The sequence below is a fragment of the Phasianus colchicus genome, chromosome 21, assembly GCF_987193195.1.
Source record: "Phasianus colchicus chromosome 21, bPhaCol1.hap1.1, whole genome shotgun sequence".
In the NCBI taxonomy this organism is placed as follows: domain Eukaryota; kingdom Metazoa; phylum Chordata; class Aves; order Galliformes; family Phasianidae; genus Phasianus; species Phasianus colchicus.
Genome location: NC_143456.1, coordinates 4,018,918 through 4,035,140, shown reverse-complemented (window position 1 = coordinate 4,035,140; position 16,223 = coordinate 4,018,918). Strand labels below are relative to the sequence as shown.

The 16,223-nt window shown below is 39.0% G+C and overlaps 1 protein-coding gene across 2 annotated transcripts in view; it reads right to left on the bottom strand.

Moving 5' to 3' along the window:
- The window catches only part of ZZEF1 (zinc finger ZZ-type and EF-hand domain containing 1), a 53,710-nt gene that overhangs the window by 3,007 nt on the left and 34,480 nt on the right, over positions 1-16,223 (bottom strand). For both annotated transcript variants that reach the window (XM_031591879.2, XM_031591880.2), the window contains exons 37-54: positions 16,033-16,205; positions 15,336-15,489; positions 14,585-14,724; positions 13,745-14,022; positions 12,979-13,153; positions 12,367-12,499; positions 11,682-11,878; positions 10,986-11,105; positions 10,007-10,195; positions 9,569-9,669; positions 8,922-9,057; positions 7,505-7,864; positions 5,697-5,840; positions 4,771-4,939; positions 2,812-2,910; positions 1,993-2,158; positions 778-928; positions 198-269 (exon numbers count right to left, since the gene is read on the bottom strand). In XM_031591879.2, coding sequence (XP_031447739.2) covers positions 198-269; positions 778-928; positions 1,993-2,158; positions 2,812-2,910; positions 4,771-4,939; positions 5,697-5,840; positions 7,505-7,864; positions 8,922-9,057; positions 9,569-9,669; positions 10,007-10,195; positions 10,986-11,105; positions 11,682-11,878; positions 12,367-12,499; positions 12,979-13,153; positions 13,745-14,022; positions 14,585-14,724; positions 15,336-15,489; positions 16,033-16,205 — 2,957 coding nt within the window. The remainder of the gene's footprint in view (positions 1-197; positions 270-777; positions 929-1,992; positions 2,159-2,811; positions 2,911-4,770; positions 4,940-5,696; positions 5,841-7,504; positions 7,865-8,921; positions 9,058-9,568; positions 9,670-10,006; positions 10,196-10,985; positions 11,106-11,681; positions 11,879-12,366; positions 12,500-12,978; positions 13,154-13,744; positions 14,023-14,584; positions 14,725-15,335; positions 15,490-16,032; positions 16,206-16,223) is intronic.

The window sequence follows — 16,223 nt, the reverse complement described above, 5'->3', positions numbered from 1 at the left end:
GGAAGGGAGAAAAAAAAAAAAGTCACATCAAATATTCTACCCTGATCAAAAATGTAAAGAAATCCTGGTATGAATTTCAATAGAAATCATTAAAACACCACCCTGCTTCTATCTGCTATGAGAAACCATTTGCTACTTCTGTCTGCCGGAAAATATTACAAAAATGTATCTCTGGAGTTGTGCAGCCTTTTTATTACCTGTGCTGTGCAGCGATGAAGATGATCTTCAGAATTTAAGGCAAGCAAATACTCCTGTAGAGATCCAAGCTCCTACAACACAAAGCATTTAATGAGCACCAACACTTCTACCAGATATCATCCTAATTAGCATTCAAATGCTGATCACTGTAACAGTCCTGATCAAAAGCATTTGAACTACACACCAGACTCCTGGACTAGAACAGTTTGTGATCACAGAAAGCAGTTCATTACGGACAGCTCATTAGGTAACAAGCAATATCAACCCAAAGAGAATCACATTCACATCCCTTCAAATAAATCATTATATCTGCATTCCTCTCATAATTAAGAGTAGATCATGCCTTAATTGCCCAAGGAAAAGTCATGACTGTTACCAAAGACCCACGATGAATAAGGCAACTATATTATTCCCCTCTATTAGAATTTGCTACCAGACTCCACATGAAAAAGCTGCCCATATTTCTCAAGTATACAAAAGCTCTCAAGTACTTTGCCAAGATAAAGGAAAACTGCATTTAGTTCGACACTGAACTGCAGCCCTGGGGAGAGGAGGGATATAAATAAAGGAACTGCTTACAGTAACTCTGTTTTCTGTAACAAAAAAGAGTTCTGCAAGTGCACGATGAAGAGGAAGGAGAATACCAGGCTTGGTCACATCATGACATATGTTGTTTTCCATATGGGTGAAAAGCTGCCAAAGTGGCTTCAGCAACGTGAGGTCACAGTCCCTGGAAAAAGGTCATTGAAAGAAAGCAGTGAGTAACCATGATCTGATGCCTTCTGAGAAAAAACAACACGCCCACACCACCCCAGTTTAGAAGAACAAAACCATACATTTTTGAAGTTAAATGTATAAAGGAAGGAAGAAGTAGAAGCATTTAAAAGATCTAAATTCAGTCAGGTGTTTCAGTGCAGCAAGCTTCATTCTGAATCAGTGAAGTGAAGAAAATCTCATATCCATGAATGTATCTAAATGACTTTTCTAAAACTCAGCAGCCTCCTCAAATGAGAGCTTTAAAATAACCACATACATCCCTTTGCTTAATGCTCCAGCTCCACTGCTTGAAATTGCACAACACCAAACTCCATCACAGGGCAGCTGACACCCCTGTTTTGGGCAGACATTGTTCATTACAAATAGCTCCAATCCTGCCTCCTTCCTACTCCTGAGATAAAGCAAGTCAATTCAAACATCATTTATTACGCAGACAGGATGATAAATATCATTCAGTAGTGGGAGAGGGAATCTATCATCAGATTAACACAAGAAAAATATTGTAAGCACAACACAGACTTATTCTTTTAGTGATTAAATCAGTTGCCCACAGGACAAAGCAGATGTTTTCTGATGGAAAAACAATAAAAATAACACCAAAAAACTAAGGAAGCTTGAAATTACCTTAAATCAGTGATATTACATATTAGTACCAAAATCAGTTTTTCAGACTTGAATGCAGATTGGTGTGTTAAAAATTCAAAAAGAGACATTCTATGCAACTGATACAATTTTTGACCCGTGTTCTTTAATCCATTATGCTAGTAGAATGCTGCCCTTTCGTTGGTTTGCTCTAAACCAAAAGGGTACGACTGAGATAAGTATCAGCACTGATACTGAGCTACTGAGTTAATGCAACCATACACGTTTTCAAGACTACAAAGTCTCACCGTTTCCCCACCTATTTTCTGAAGGAACACCCTCACCATGCACACCTATCCTTTCTGAAACTCGCTGTCAGGCTTTGCAAGGGTACAAATCAAACACTCGGTGTGAAGTGCAGAATAACAAGCTCACCTTTGGGCATTACACTGCACGATCTTCAAGAGCAAGTGGATGGCCTTCAGGCGCTGGTGGCCGGTCTGACGGCACGCCACCCCCACCTGCCATTCCCAGATTCTGGCCAGAGGGAGGTGAGGAATTACCCTTTCTTCAGACAGCATCTGCTTTAGGATTTCAAACCCTGATAAAAAGAATAAACAGTTTTGACTTTGTAGGGATACCCATTGTTCTCTCCATATACAAAGCGCTGTTCTAGCAAGCAAGAATAAAAACACAGAAGAAATCAAAGTTTTGCCCAAGTAAGGATAATAAGGATAACCAAAACCAGGCCCTCCAGCATTGTGTGTTATGCAGTAGGGTTTGCTGATTACAAGTCAGCTTCATTTCCATTAAAAACATTTAAATTCTAAAATAAACTAACTTCCATGCTGTATCTACAAATTAGACCAAGAAACAGTCTTTTCCAATGGACAACTACTTGTTAAAAAGGCAATTAAAATGATATCTGTTTCCAATTATGGCACCTGGGAGCGTTCCCTAAATCCTGCGTGTAATTACTGTCACATAACGAGACTTTGAATGCAAGTAATATTATTGTTTTCCCTAAATCTCTATAAAGATTGGGTATTTCCAGCATAAAGTCACAGCAAATAAGAGACATCAGTCAAGTTTCAATCTGAATGAGACAAATCACAAATGAGACAAATCACGTATTTCCAAAACACTGAAGAAAGCAGATTCCAAGTCAAAAAATAACCCAAAACCAAATCCAGATAACAGCAAGTTTGGCAAAACAACTGAAGTCCTTCCAGATACATTCTGAATGATGCTTACCTGTCTGAAACCTCCCCAGATGACCTGCTGTCACTGTAAACTTATAGCCCCACTCTGTGTTGCTCATGTCAGAAGTAAATCGGTAATAGAGGGTATCTCCTGTGTGCAAGGAAAAGGAGGAAATCCACGTTACTACTGTCTAGGTCTGCTACCACTAACACACTTCTATTCAGTTTTTCATGACAATAAATCCATCCCAAATGTCATCGTTGAAGGGAAGTGATGATCTGCTTTTTTATAATGATGAAATGCATAGAGCTGAAGCAGAATGCTGCACACAAATGCCTGCAGAATAACATCTCTCACACTGATGCCAATTCCATAGAACAAGAGGGAGTTACAGACACACAGTTCGACTCCACTCTTCCTCCTTGAGTTATGGATCAACTGTGATTTACGAAATAACTTCTACCTGGGCAGCAAAGTTCACTGTCCATTCATCAAAAGGGAGAACGCTGTGGAAGTGCAGTTTGCATTGGTCTTCATGTCAGCTAACAAAACTGCAGACTTCTGCTTTAGGGAACCAAATGATTAACCTCCTAATGCTCAAAGAGCTACCAAAATGTTGGATCATTTTGTGAGCAAGCAGTGGAACATGCAGAAAGTTCTCCTAACTGTTGCACCTATGGCTCCACGAAGACGAATGTTGGTAGTTAGCTGTCCTGCTGAACAAACACCTTCATCTGCTGTGCTCTGCAATGCCAGAGCTGCCCAGAGCTTACATTTGCTTTCTATTACATGAAAAGTCATTCTGGGCCAAACATGATCGTGTGCAGAATTTTCCTTCCATGTTTCAATTGGATGAAAAATATTGAAAATATTTGTGAGAGTAAAGGAAACCAAACACAAAACTCTAAAAATTAGTAATAATAACTAAAAAACAAAACAAAACAAAACCAAAACAAAACCAACAAACCCATCTAATTTCCCATTTCCCACACAAAATGGAGTCATTGCTCACTCTCACTCCTAAGCAGAAAGCCCTATCTCCAGATGCAAAGAAGCCTCCTGGTGCCAGGGATCAGCTAGAGACTGCTGAGGGAAATCAAGAGACCCGATCCAGAGAGCCTTGGATGGAGCTGAAGGTTCACAGGGTGAAACTCAAGTTTCACAGCCAAGGCTGCTCCAAAACAATGGGCCTCAAAGTTCAGTTTCCTGGCAAACCTCTGCAGCTATTCGGGAGGAAGAGGAGGAAGGAAAAAAAGTTCATAAAAATCCGAAATGCTTCTATGCACATTGATTTCCAACCAGAACTTTGTAACTCAAACTGTGGAAGTTCCTACATCCATTTACTGACACTACAAGTGTCAAAAGCTCCAGAGCTCAGCGGGTTAACACAGTTTAACATAAGCAGCATGGGAGCCACACAGCTTTCTCCACACAGCCCTTAGACTGCTGGCATTTTCTATAGCATGTTATCAAATACGTGCTTACAGAACACGGGCTGAACTTGTCAGCAAAGTGAGGGATTTTTTCAGCTGTGCTCGGTGGCAACAACTGGAGACAAGGCATTGGCACGCTCTGTGTGTTTGCTCTGAGCACTAGTAGAGCACAGAGACGAGAGATAAGCCTATCTGCTTAAAAAAATGTGCTTCCTGTGGAAAGTCAGACAAGGCAGAAACAATGTGAGTATCGTGCAGAACAAGGACGGCTCTGGAATGGAATCAAGATGAAAACTTGTTTCCAGTAGCTAAGTGACTGGTCTGAGTGAGGAGGGGAAGAAAAGGTCAGAAGTAGAACAGTATGGAATGTGTCAAGTGGCAGAGCAACAGATAAGGCCATTTCTAAAAAAGCAAATGCAGGAGAAGCCTGTCAGAGCAAACAGACTGAGACAAGAAAACGAGTTTCTCCCCGCACGTCAGTAACATCCACATTTAACTGTCATATTTCAGTCGTTTTCCTCTGGGGTATCACATCTCTGCAATTCATCTCTTGCACTTTAAGACAGTTTATATTCACCTGGAAGCTCAAAGTCGTTCCATTTCTGTGGAGAGCCACTGAAGCTGTGTCGGTCCTGCTGGAAATCACTGCTGCTGGACATCAGCAACTCGTCACAGCCTTCTTCAGTATTACACTGAGAGTCAAATTTGATTGAGAGGTAGATAGCACCGGGAATTTGAACTTTATCCTGAGAAATAAACATGTGATCTTTGCATCTTGTAACACTAGACTGTCAAGGAGCTATTTAAATTACACCTTACAAACAAAAGGGGTAGAAGGACAATTACAGTGTTTCCATGGGAGGGGAAAAATTCTTTGTTAGTTTCACCAGCAGTTAATTTAACAACTGCAAAGTGTGGCCTATTGGTGTTAAGAGTGTAAAATTAATTACTGGCAGTGCTTTGCTTTTTTGAAGGTAGTATTTGTTGCTGATACCAATCCTACTGTCAGATTCCAAAGGTTTACAAATGCCTTTAAAAGTCAAAAGTCAAAGTTGTTAGTAGTTAGAAATCCTAAGATTGCACAGAGATACTAATCACTATATTTGCATGAGCAAAAAAAAAAAAAAAAGCATTCCACTCCTAGCGTTCACCTAATGGCATAAGAAACTGAAACAGACCTTCGGATGAAAGGTGGAAATATTTCTTCATGAAGGCCCTGAAATTATTTAAGTATATGTGCTGCTTCAAACACATGCAGATTAAAACCATTTAAATTATGGATTTTTCCACATCCAAGTGCCTTATTGAATATATTTCTCTACAGGGCAAGGCTGCAGTCAGTCTTCAAAATTATTCCAGAACAGGTTATTCCACAAGTGCTCCAAGCACAGAAGCCATATGGTTATACACAGGGAACATTGTGACACTTCTGCTCCAACCACCTTGGTATTTCTGTCTTCAAGTCACATAATCCCACTGTGCTGTAAAGCAAGCATAACTTACCTCAAAATTGGTATTGTTGTTGTAAGGATGCTTCGATTCACGCACCTGGACAGCCATTCCAGGCTCCTCCATGAACTGGCAAGCTGTCAGTGCCATTGTTCCCAGCATGCTTTCATTGCATCCGAGCAGTACTTTCTGCAGAATCTGAGAAGCAATACATTACATAAATACAATTTGCTATCAAAACAACATTGGTGCACTCGCATGCTATGATGGACACATTTCTAGCCAAAGAGAAACTCAAGGAACCAGCAAGAAAGACAAATTCACCAGTGATGTCTCACAGCTCCTAGCCACATCTCTTTCCACAAATGCTAAGAACAAAGGGTAGTTCATAGAGTAATTCTAAGTAAAAACAAAGCTGGAACCAGGGAAGGGTGTTAAAAACTTTGCTAACGTACTAAATACCTTCCCTATCCATGGTTTTCAATTGGAACAAAACACATCACATATTTTAGCCTTCAAAATATAGAAGTCCACGTGTAAAAAAAGAATGAACAAGTGGCTGCAGCGTTTGGAAGAGCTAGATGCAAGAACTGTGTCATGGAAAATACAAGTAAATGCCATTGAATCGAACAGGACATATTAAGTGATGGTTCAGAACAACCTCACTCTAAGCTCTTCATCCTGAGTCTTATTACTCAGGGTCCTGTACAGGTCATTATAGGAGCCCATTGCATTGCTTTACCTGCAGTTTTCTAACTCCTCCAATAAAGTTAGTCAGGCTAGCTCAGGCCAAAAGGCTCATCTCCAAATCATCCACCAAGAGATTTTTTGGAAAAAAATGAATATAAAAACACAGGAAGTATGCAGCACAGTTCCTTGAATGCATTCTTTACCTCCACAAACTTGCAGAATAGCCTAAATCAGAGGCCACACCTTTGCATTTTATATGCCTTAACAGACTTTCATTGCATCAGTTCATCCTGTCATTTTCTGATCCTATATAAACACCCTGTGGCACCAACTCTAACGACACACTGTGTCAAGACCCAGCTCTTTTGGTTTGTTTTGGACCTGCCACTGACTACCTTAATCTGACACTCCTTTGTTTTCTTACCGGGAGGGCCAGTGAATAAGACTTGCTGTTTACTTTTTCTATGCTGCTCATGGCTTCAGAACTACAAAGAAGGAGGAACAGGGTTTTTATTACACCTCCTCTCTTATTGCCCCAGGAACCAAGAAAACCAACTGGCACCTAGCATAAAAGTTACTTCCTGGCTGTAATAACCCCTGCCACCCTTCTGCAGATCTCTTTTAGTTGAAGTACATTGTTTTACACACTGAGATGAGGGAGTCAGGCAGCGTGCTGCAGTCCAGATGAGAGCACAGTATCATTTCAGCAGTGATGCCTTCTGTTTTATTTTTAATTCCTTCTCTGAAGAATTCTAGCACTTGATTCGCTTCGTCTGCTGCAAAGCGCTTGGCTGACATTTTCATTACAACATTCTATTAAAATTCCAAGATCACTTCCACCATATTAATAGTCAGTGGAGCTGCAGGTATTACAATATACACATTGAGATCTAACAAAAAACAGCTTTCAGAACAAACTGCCTATGTGACCAATTTCTCCACAAGATTTATTTCCCCATATAAGTGACAGAACTGTCTCCAAGGAGCCAGCTTTCTCATTTGCTGTTAACAAAATCAGTACATTAAGACACCGACAGATTCCAACTACTTTTTCGGAACTAATTTTAATTTTGGAGTTTCAATATAGTTTAAAAAAAGGAACTGCACATATTTTTGTTAGTCAGAGAATGGAACGTAGGGCTTGTTTGCATGCAGAAGTGAAATCCACTTACTTTTTCCCATAACTGCTTTTCCTCTAGCTGCATAAGCATGTCCAGTATGTATGTCATATGGGCTGGGCCACTAAGATCCAGGACTTCCTCGTTTATTGCCACATCATCTGGCCATTCAGCCAACAATGATGCCAGCACATGCCTGGCATAAAGAACAGCAGTTGCCTCATTCACACGATACAGGTAGTCCCTCACAGCCTTTTTGCTTCTGGAGTCCAGCTCCTTGTGCAAGAGTATGGAGCTCTTGGTGCGACGCTGCTTGGCGTAACTAAGCTGTAGATCACTCTCTGTGTTAGTTATCAGTTTCTGGGCAACTGGATTGGTTTCTTCTGTTGCTTTATCACAGAGTACAGGCTTTGACTGCAAGAGAAAGTAGTTTGAAAACAGGTTCTCAAAAATGTGCTTCTTTTTGTTTGGATATCTAACCAGTCCATCAGGCAGCAAGCTGAATTTACATGTTAATTTGTCTTATACATACTAAAATCTAGATGCATCAAGGAGCACAAAGCATGACCTCTCATGTATGGACAAGGACAGAACTCCTCAAAAAACCTATTTATGCCAACAGACTTCACCATAAACCAACACATTTGTGATACTACATATGATCAGAAACATCAGTTTGAATTCTAACCTAAAACATTAGCTGAAGCTGAGCTACAGAGGTAAAGCAGTACCACACTATTTGTGATCCTGGCATGCAATCACAGAACGGTGCAAATTGAGAGGGACTTCATAGATCATTTCATCCAAGTAAGACTTAAAGCTAGAACATTAGTTTTCTCAGGCTTGGAGTGTTTTCACGGCTGGATATTTGATGAACCCTGTATGAACTGCTATTAACATCCAACATTTTTTCTTATAATTGCTTGAAACTACTTCAGGAAGCCCTCAATCCTGTTTGTGATGCAGCTGATAGACTGTTGTGCTGGTGATGCCACAATGCCAGGAATCAGCACTAAAATTAAAGTAAAAAGCTGTATAAACACACCACTGAATGCAAAACCTCAAGTGCAGTGTCTACATCGCAACACAACACTGCTTCCTTGTTCTGCTGAAGTTACTGTAAGATAGCAATAACGTGGTAAAAGAGTAACAGCCACCATACAAACCTGCAGCAATTAGATACAATCTGCCCTGCATAAGGAGAGGAGATTGCAGCCTGCAATCGCAATTTCTTCTCCTGACCTGAGAGTCAAATTCTCTTACTTCCTAAAGGAAGGAACCATAAGGAAGATTCTTGTTGCACCTGCTCATTCCTTTTAGCACAAAATATGAGCAACAGAGTACTTCAAGAGTTAAAAAAATTCAATTGCTATTTATCTCTGAATTTACAAAAAAAAAAAAAGAAATCGAAGTTACTCAATGCCTAAGCTGATCATTTCAAAACCACTCCTTTCAGTGAAGAGATACACACCAAACATGGTAAGATGATCATATCTGTATCTACTGCTTTAGAACTCTGCTCCTCCAACCTCAAACGCTTGCTGGGTTGCCATTTCTGAGCCAGGGTTCGGATCCTCTCATCTGTTGTAATTACATCTCCATCAAACCTCAAAAAAAAAACCCAAAAGCAAATACATAAATATATTTGGAAATTAATGAAAGTTAAATTAACACAAATACAAATTAAAAACTCTTCCTACTTTCTGCTTTAAAAAGATTAAACTCTACCTATTTTTGGCATGTTGTATGTTAAGTAGCTTCCCTGTTCTAATAAGCAGAAGGTCTTACATCAAATTGTTTATCTCTGTAGGAACACGACGGCTCCAAGACATGCTTTTATTATTAGAAGTCACAGGAAGGTCTGTTCATTCTTCCTCATTTAGGATAATTAACAGATATAGTAGCTCTTCATATGGGAGTTATTTATTTAAAAGAACATGCAACATATTTCTGAAGATGGTGTCAACTAAAACTTATCAGGAGTTCAATTCCTAACTTTCCACCCATGAGAAACAAGTCACATCCTTGGAACAATTTCTATTCAGCATCTTTCATATATTAAGTTATCGCCTGCATCTACTAACTTTGTTTTTGGATTGGAACCAGTCCTCCACATACCTCTTTTGAACTTCCAGAAAGAAAGAATCAGTTCTTTTCATTTGCAACTCATACATGGCTCGTAGAATATGGAGAGGTGCATTGAGTGCATCGTGTGTCATCTGAGCAGGAAGGGAAAAAAAACAAGATGTTACAGGGGAAAAAGAAAGATGAGTTTCTTTAAGAGTGACCTAGTTATTATTTTCCTATTAATCATATAGATAGAGAATTAATGAATTTAATAATATCTGGATTAGTAAAAATGAAAAAAAATATATAGTGTTAATTACTGCAGTTCTAATGTGAAATTCTACTACTTTTGTTTCCTTTCTATTTCTCAAAATCATAGACCTATAGTCTATAAATGTATAAGAAAATCAGCAAGATAAACAACCGAATATTTTATGTAACTAGCAAACCTATAATAACATCCAACACGTGAAAAAGAAGTTTAGGTACCAAGAAGCATATTTTGGTGGCTTCATCCAAACCCTCCAGAGGATCAAGTTTGTTCTGCTCTACGTCAGCAGGACCAACAATGGTTTGCTCCACATCTTGATCTTGTTCCCTTTCTTCCAGTTCAGTATCCTCACGTTCAGCCAAGGAACTGATCTCTTTCTTTGAAGAGTACAACATTATTGACAAAATCTACAAAGAAAAAGGTAGCATATGGAGTGACAGCAGTAGATATTACTAGCTCATCTGCAACCAGCATTTTATATGAACTTTCTAAGACTTGGAAGAGTTTAACACAAGCTATTCTAAAAAGAAACAGCACCTAAAAAACAACAACAAAAAGCAAAACAAATGAACAACAAAAAAAACCACCCAACTTCTCCAACAAGAACTCAAACCAATTCCTACTTCACAAATGAGTTGTACCTCTCAGGCTGTTACAAATACAACTTAAAATTGTAAAAAATTGAGAAAACAGTTATTTAACCATTTCAGTACAGCAAAAGCTTCTGGATTCTTAGACAGAAACTGAGCAGAGGTGACTCTCACCAGTAAGTCAGTGCTGCCCCTACCCACTCCCCATGCCTATAATAAAACACAACTAATTACTGAATCACTTTCATCTTTCTGCAGTCAAACTTTCTTTCAGAAAGAACATGCCCACAAGGGTGTTCCCATATTGCACTGCCACAATACTTTACACACCAATCAATAACACAAGTGATATTTTTATTTTTTAGTATTATTTTTTTAGAATTGATGAATGGAACTTTCAAGAACAGTATGGATATATAGAATTGAGTGATTATCTTGCAAATTTATTTCAAATACAGACAGAACACAGAAAGGCAGATCTGGGGACACGGGAACTGGACATTTCCATAAAGACTAATTAGGAATATTCCTGAGATTTGCTTCATAAAAGGAAAGTGCAACAGCATCAACATTTCATGCCATGATGTGAAGCCAACTTCTGTCTTACCTCCAAGTCTCTGAGAAGCCAGGTCTTACTGAAGCCAGTTCCTTTGCTACATTTCTTCACAAGAAGCTTGAGTAAATCAGACTGAAGAAAGGCAGCTTGGACCTCCTGAAAACCATGAATCTAAACGTACAGACATGCAAATAAATAAATAAGGGAACAGTGTATCACAGTGCCTACAGGGACTTATCACATACCCTATTTATTGTAGGAAGTATTTTCATTTGTATCCTTGAAAAAGAAAAAAAAATAAAAGGAAAGAAAAAATACAGTGTAGTTGCATAGTACTAACTGGATGTCTATTTTGCTTAGACCTCCTTCTTCATGCACTTCAGAAACAAGGAAAGGGGCAAGTGAGCTTCAGACCACCAGGCATTAAAGACAACTGAGTGCAAAATGAATTCATTTGTCTCCCCACATGGTTAGTCAACACAAAGGTTGCCCTTGAGGAAGGCAGAATACAAATTCTGCCCAGAGAGCTGTGGATATCTCAGCCCTGGAGGTGTTCAGGGGCAGGTTGGATGGGGGCTCTGGGCAGCCTGATCTAGTGCCCAATTTAGTGGCTGGCAGCCCTGCCCATGGCAGGGGGTAGAAACTAGATGACCTCTGAGTTCCCTTTGAACACAAACAACTCTATGATCTTATGATGTGATTCTGGCATTGATCTATTATTATACTCTGTATGTCATGCACAAATACCTTGAGTGTTCTGTAAAGCCCCTTTAGTGCAAGTGACAAGACCCATGTTGCTTCCACTGCTTCAGCATAACTGCTGTCTATGGTGGTTTGCAAAAGGTGTGTGCATATAAGAACGAAGTGCTGGAGATACTGTCTCAGCTGGGCCTGGGAATCACTGCCCTCTTGTTCACATTTCTGAATCAGCTGGTAGTCTTTCACTAAAAGACAGAAAAGAGACAGTTCACTACATTCATCTTAAAATGTTGTGTATCAGTTAAATATTATCCTTTTCTTAAGGATACGTGTGCAGCTGTTTTAAGACATCTCATCTGTTATAAATAAATACATTTATAGCAAGCAATATATATAGGTATAAGATAACAAGCAATAAGCAAACCTCTAAAAGAGATATAGCTGCTTAATCAAAGGCCTATTTCTGAGGTTACTCAATTAATAAAATGGTTGACAGCCTCCTAAATCCTGAATAAAAATAAGTATCAGAGTTTTTAAAAGAAAACATCTCCATAAACTTTACCACAGTTCACAATTTGGTTTAACCTGTGAGCAGAAAATTTGGTGACTTAGTTGCAGCAGAGCTTAAACCCTGCAGACCCATGAAGTGTTCTATTAGAAACATGCCTTTGGAATCCATAAGAAACCTCAAGGAAAAACTCTGCGATTCCTTAATAAAATAAGGTGACAGAACCTGTTTTCCTCTTTCGTGTCTTGATGTCTACTACAACAGCTCTATTTTTCTCAGTGAAATGCTTCAGGATGATCACATTATGAGCCTCGTTAGCATTATCCATGTACACAGAACGAGTCCCCATACACAGCACCTGAAATTGCAGCAGAAATTTCAGTTATGATTGGGAATACTTATTTAAAAATGCAGTCATATTTTATGTTAGTTACACTTGCTCATATTTTTTAGCTGAACCACCTGCTTGCTGCCAGGTATTTGCTGATCTTTAGAGAATGGCAATTCATTTCTAAGAAGAAATGGCTGCAACAAACAGCTTAATACAAGAATGAGATTGTTTTACTCCTACAAAAAATCCCTTTTGAGACTCAAACACACTAAGTTTGTTTTCTCAACATAGTTTAAAGCAGTACCCGAGGAAACGAAAAGCAAACCCAGACACACTATTCTTCAGTAGATAAGCATTAATTGGTGCAAGTGGAAAGATATGAGCTCTGACACGCACCATATTTTAAGGGTTTAGAAGGGATGACTCGTACTGATAACATCATGTAGAAACAGAAAACTAGAAACTCTAACCAATTTTGTTTCCTGTGCTACAGATAGGCCACTTACCTCAGGAAATCCAACCAGCACCAATAAAGTGAAGATATTGGTATGCTTCAGCTGGAATGGAAGCTGCTTGATGCAATGGTCAGTGAAAGCAGCAATGACACTGTGCCACTGAGCAGAAGAGTTCAAAGATCGAAGAATATCTGCCATGGAGCTTGCCCAGTCCAGACCTACACGACTGGAAAGCAAAAGCAGTGCAAGTTAGGATGGCTGACCAGACACTTACCTGGAACTATTTTCCTCCCAGACATTGTATTGCTGTTAATCTGTCATCATTGTATCTTTCACAGAATTAATACAACTGTATTTTTCCAAATATTTGAAACTTTCATCGAAGCTGACAAATGAATTCCCTTTTGCTTTTCATCATTAAAGCATAAACATTCTATTTTTGTTAACAGGTTTACAGTCCCAACTCAAAAGTTTGCCTGAACATTATGATCTCGAATTCCTAATTTTAGTTTAGAGCTTAAGATATTTTTTTTGCACAACAGAAAGTGGTCTGTTTCCCACACACACAACTACCTGCACTCTCTGTGGACTACACAAGTAACTAGGGAGACTTGTCTCCTTGCTCTAAAGTTAGTCTTTGAGAAGCTCCTTCCTCTCAGATGATACTCTGGATATTCTGCCTTTTACCTGTCTATTTTTGAACCTTCCCTATAAAACTTAACCACAGTGAAAAACAATATTGCCACAATTAACAAGCACAGTATTAATTAGGGCTAGTCATCAGAGAGCAACTAATAGGTTTCAATGAAAAAAGCACCTGTCTAAACACACAGCTCCCAGACTGAATAGAAGATGAGTTGTCTTCCAGCCTTCTGGCACTGTAGTTGGATCTCCTGCAGCAAATAAACTGTGCTTGGTTGAAAGGACTTTAGCTACTGCAGCATCCACTTCTGCAGGCTTCAATCTCAGGATTAGCTGGCCCAGAAGTCCCAGTGTTAAATGGTAGGTTTCATTTAGGTGCCCAGCATTTGAGATGACAACCTGAAACATCAGTGGCAGTATCTGTTCCAGGTTAATCAAAGACATAGTAGAGCCCTGGGTAAGAAGAAAAATTTCAGTAAGACAAGGAAATAAACAGGATTTTTAGTCAAAGCCATAGCACGTACAAAACCTTCTGTTACAGTGCTCTTTCTCATAAAACAAAAGAAATAAGAAACATGGTACTCATACACTTCAGTTATGTTGGCATAAATCTACAAATCTCACATTTCCATGCAGCCTTATAATATCAGGATTTTCCGTATGAGAGTTTTTCATAAAACTGAAAGAAGGCACAGTACAAACTGTATTCAGTAGTAAAACCTGACATGTAAACCTAAAGGTGACAGTTTAAAGTTTGCAGGTGTTGAATGGTGAAGGTAGGCTGCTGTAAAGATAAATTACAATTCCCTTCCCTTTCCCCTCACCTGGGAACGAGGCCTTACATTCCTTAGCAATATGAGTTGGCCTAAGACATTCTAATTCTGACAACTGTTTTGCAACGTGTAAGCAAGAAGGGCCTTTCTCCCACAGCATGTAATTTGCCATGAATTTTGCTTGTATGATTTGTAACATATAGTAAATGACACATCTGTATCTGCAAGTAAAAAGAACTCACTGATTTGAAAGGTGGTAACATAGCTGCCAGCAGTCCTAGGATCCTCTTCTGAGAGCATTCAGCAAAAACTTGCTCCTGACTAGGTATCAGAACCTTCTCTGCTTGCTTCTGAGCTGAATCTTCTGAAATGCAGTCATCCACTTTTCAAATTAAAACAAAATATAAAAATAAAAATTAACAGAAAAAAAAAGGATAGCTTAATTGATGATGTGGTTGAAAGCCTGAGGATTGGTTTATGGAAATGTATAAAAGATAACAGGTAAAGGTATTTATCCACACCATCAGACGGGCTGGAACTGGGTGATCTTTAAGGTCCCTTCCAACCTAAACCATTCTGTGATTCATTCAAAAGTGTTTACTGAACAGTACTACAGACTGATTCATTTTCTTATCGTAACTCTAACAAGAATGGTCATTAATAGGATAGAGCACCTATCTTCTGGCTCTGAATACATAAAACCACACAAGTATTGTGTTAGTTCAATAGGAAGTATCACATCTATGCGTGAATATTTATCACTGGAACCCTACTCTGATTTCTAGAAGCCTTTGAGCAGATGGCAAGGGAGCAGTTGTTCAAAGCAGTATGCTTGGCAGGTTTTTCACAATGCAAATAGCTCACTTCCATTAAAGACATTTGCAAATACACAAAAATGGGTTAGGAATAATAACAATAAAAAAAAATACAGCTGTTTACTTTGCATATGCATGGGTGTTTCTGTGACAGGGAAAAGGAGAAATAATCTTTTACCTGTTGGAGTAATGTTATCTTCCATAGACAGCTCTGATTCTTGTCTCAAAACAGCATTCTTTGCAGACACAGTATTATGATCACTTTCACTTCCATGTTTTTGTGCTTTATCTCCCACAGGAGACTGGATTTCATTGAGAGTGTCTCTTTTCCCCTACAAATAAAACAAAGGTACTGAAAGATTAAAAAAATTTAATACCTGCATAAACATCATACAAAGAGATAGCAAGCAATCTGCATTTGACAAACATTTCTCCTGGAGTACCAAAACCTTGCATTGGTTAACTGGATATATTTATGCCTCCTGTATTCAGTATCTACATGCAGATACAGTATCTGTTTTGCTTGTATCTCTGTGCATAAGGTTATTACACTGCCATAGCTTTATACACCATTGTAAAGCTGTAGAAAAGTCTTTTTTCATACGTACATAGTGCTAAAACTAGGGGAACTGCAGTCCTTTGAGAAATGTCCTTTGCCCTTTTCCTCCAACATTTTTGCAAATCAAAACTGAATGAGCTGAATTTAATTAAAAACAAACCAAGCAACCATTCTCTCCCTGCCCCCCAACTTTTACCTACAAATGAAATCATTGCTGTCCATCATTTCCACCATTTCAGTTACATATCCAGAATAGGATATTTAACTTCTACACAGCTAATAAATATCAGGGCTTCTGTGCATAATAAGTACTTACATTACTATGCATCAAGGAGCCAGTGCTTGGTTTCTCATCCTTCCCCTTCCCTGCTTTATCACCAGTATGGCTTTTTGGAGCACCATCTGTGGGAGGACTGACTGAAACAGTGTCATTCTCAGAGAGGGATTCACCTTCTGGCAACATGCAGAGGAGAGCTAAATTTTTCAGACCTGAAAGCAGAGAAGTTA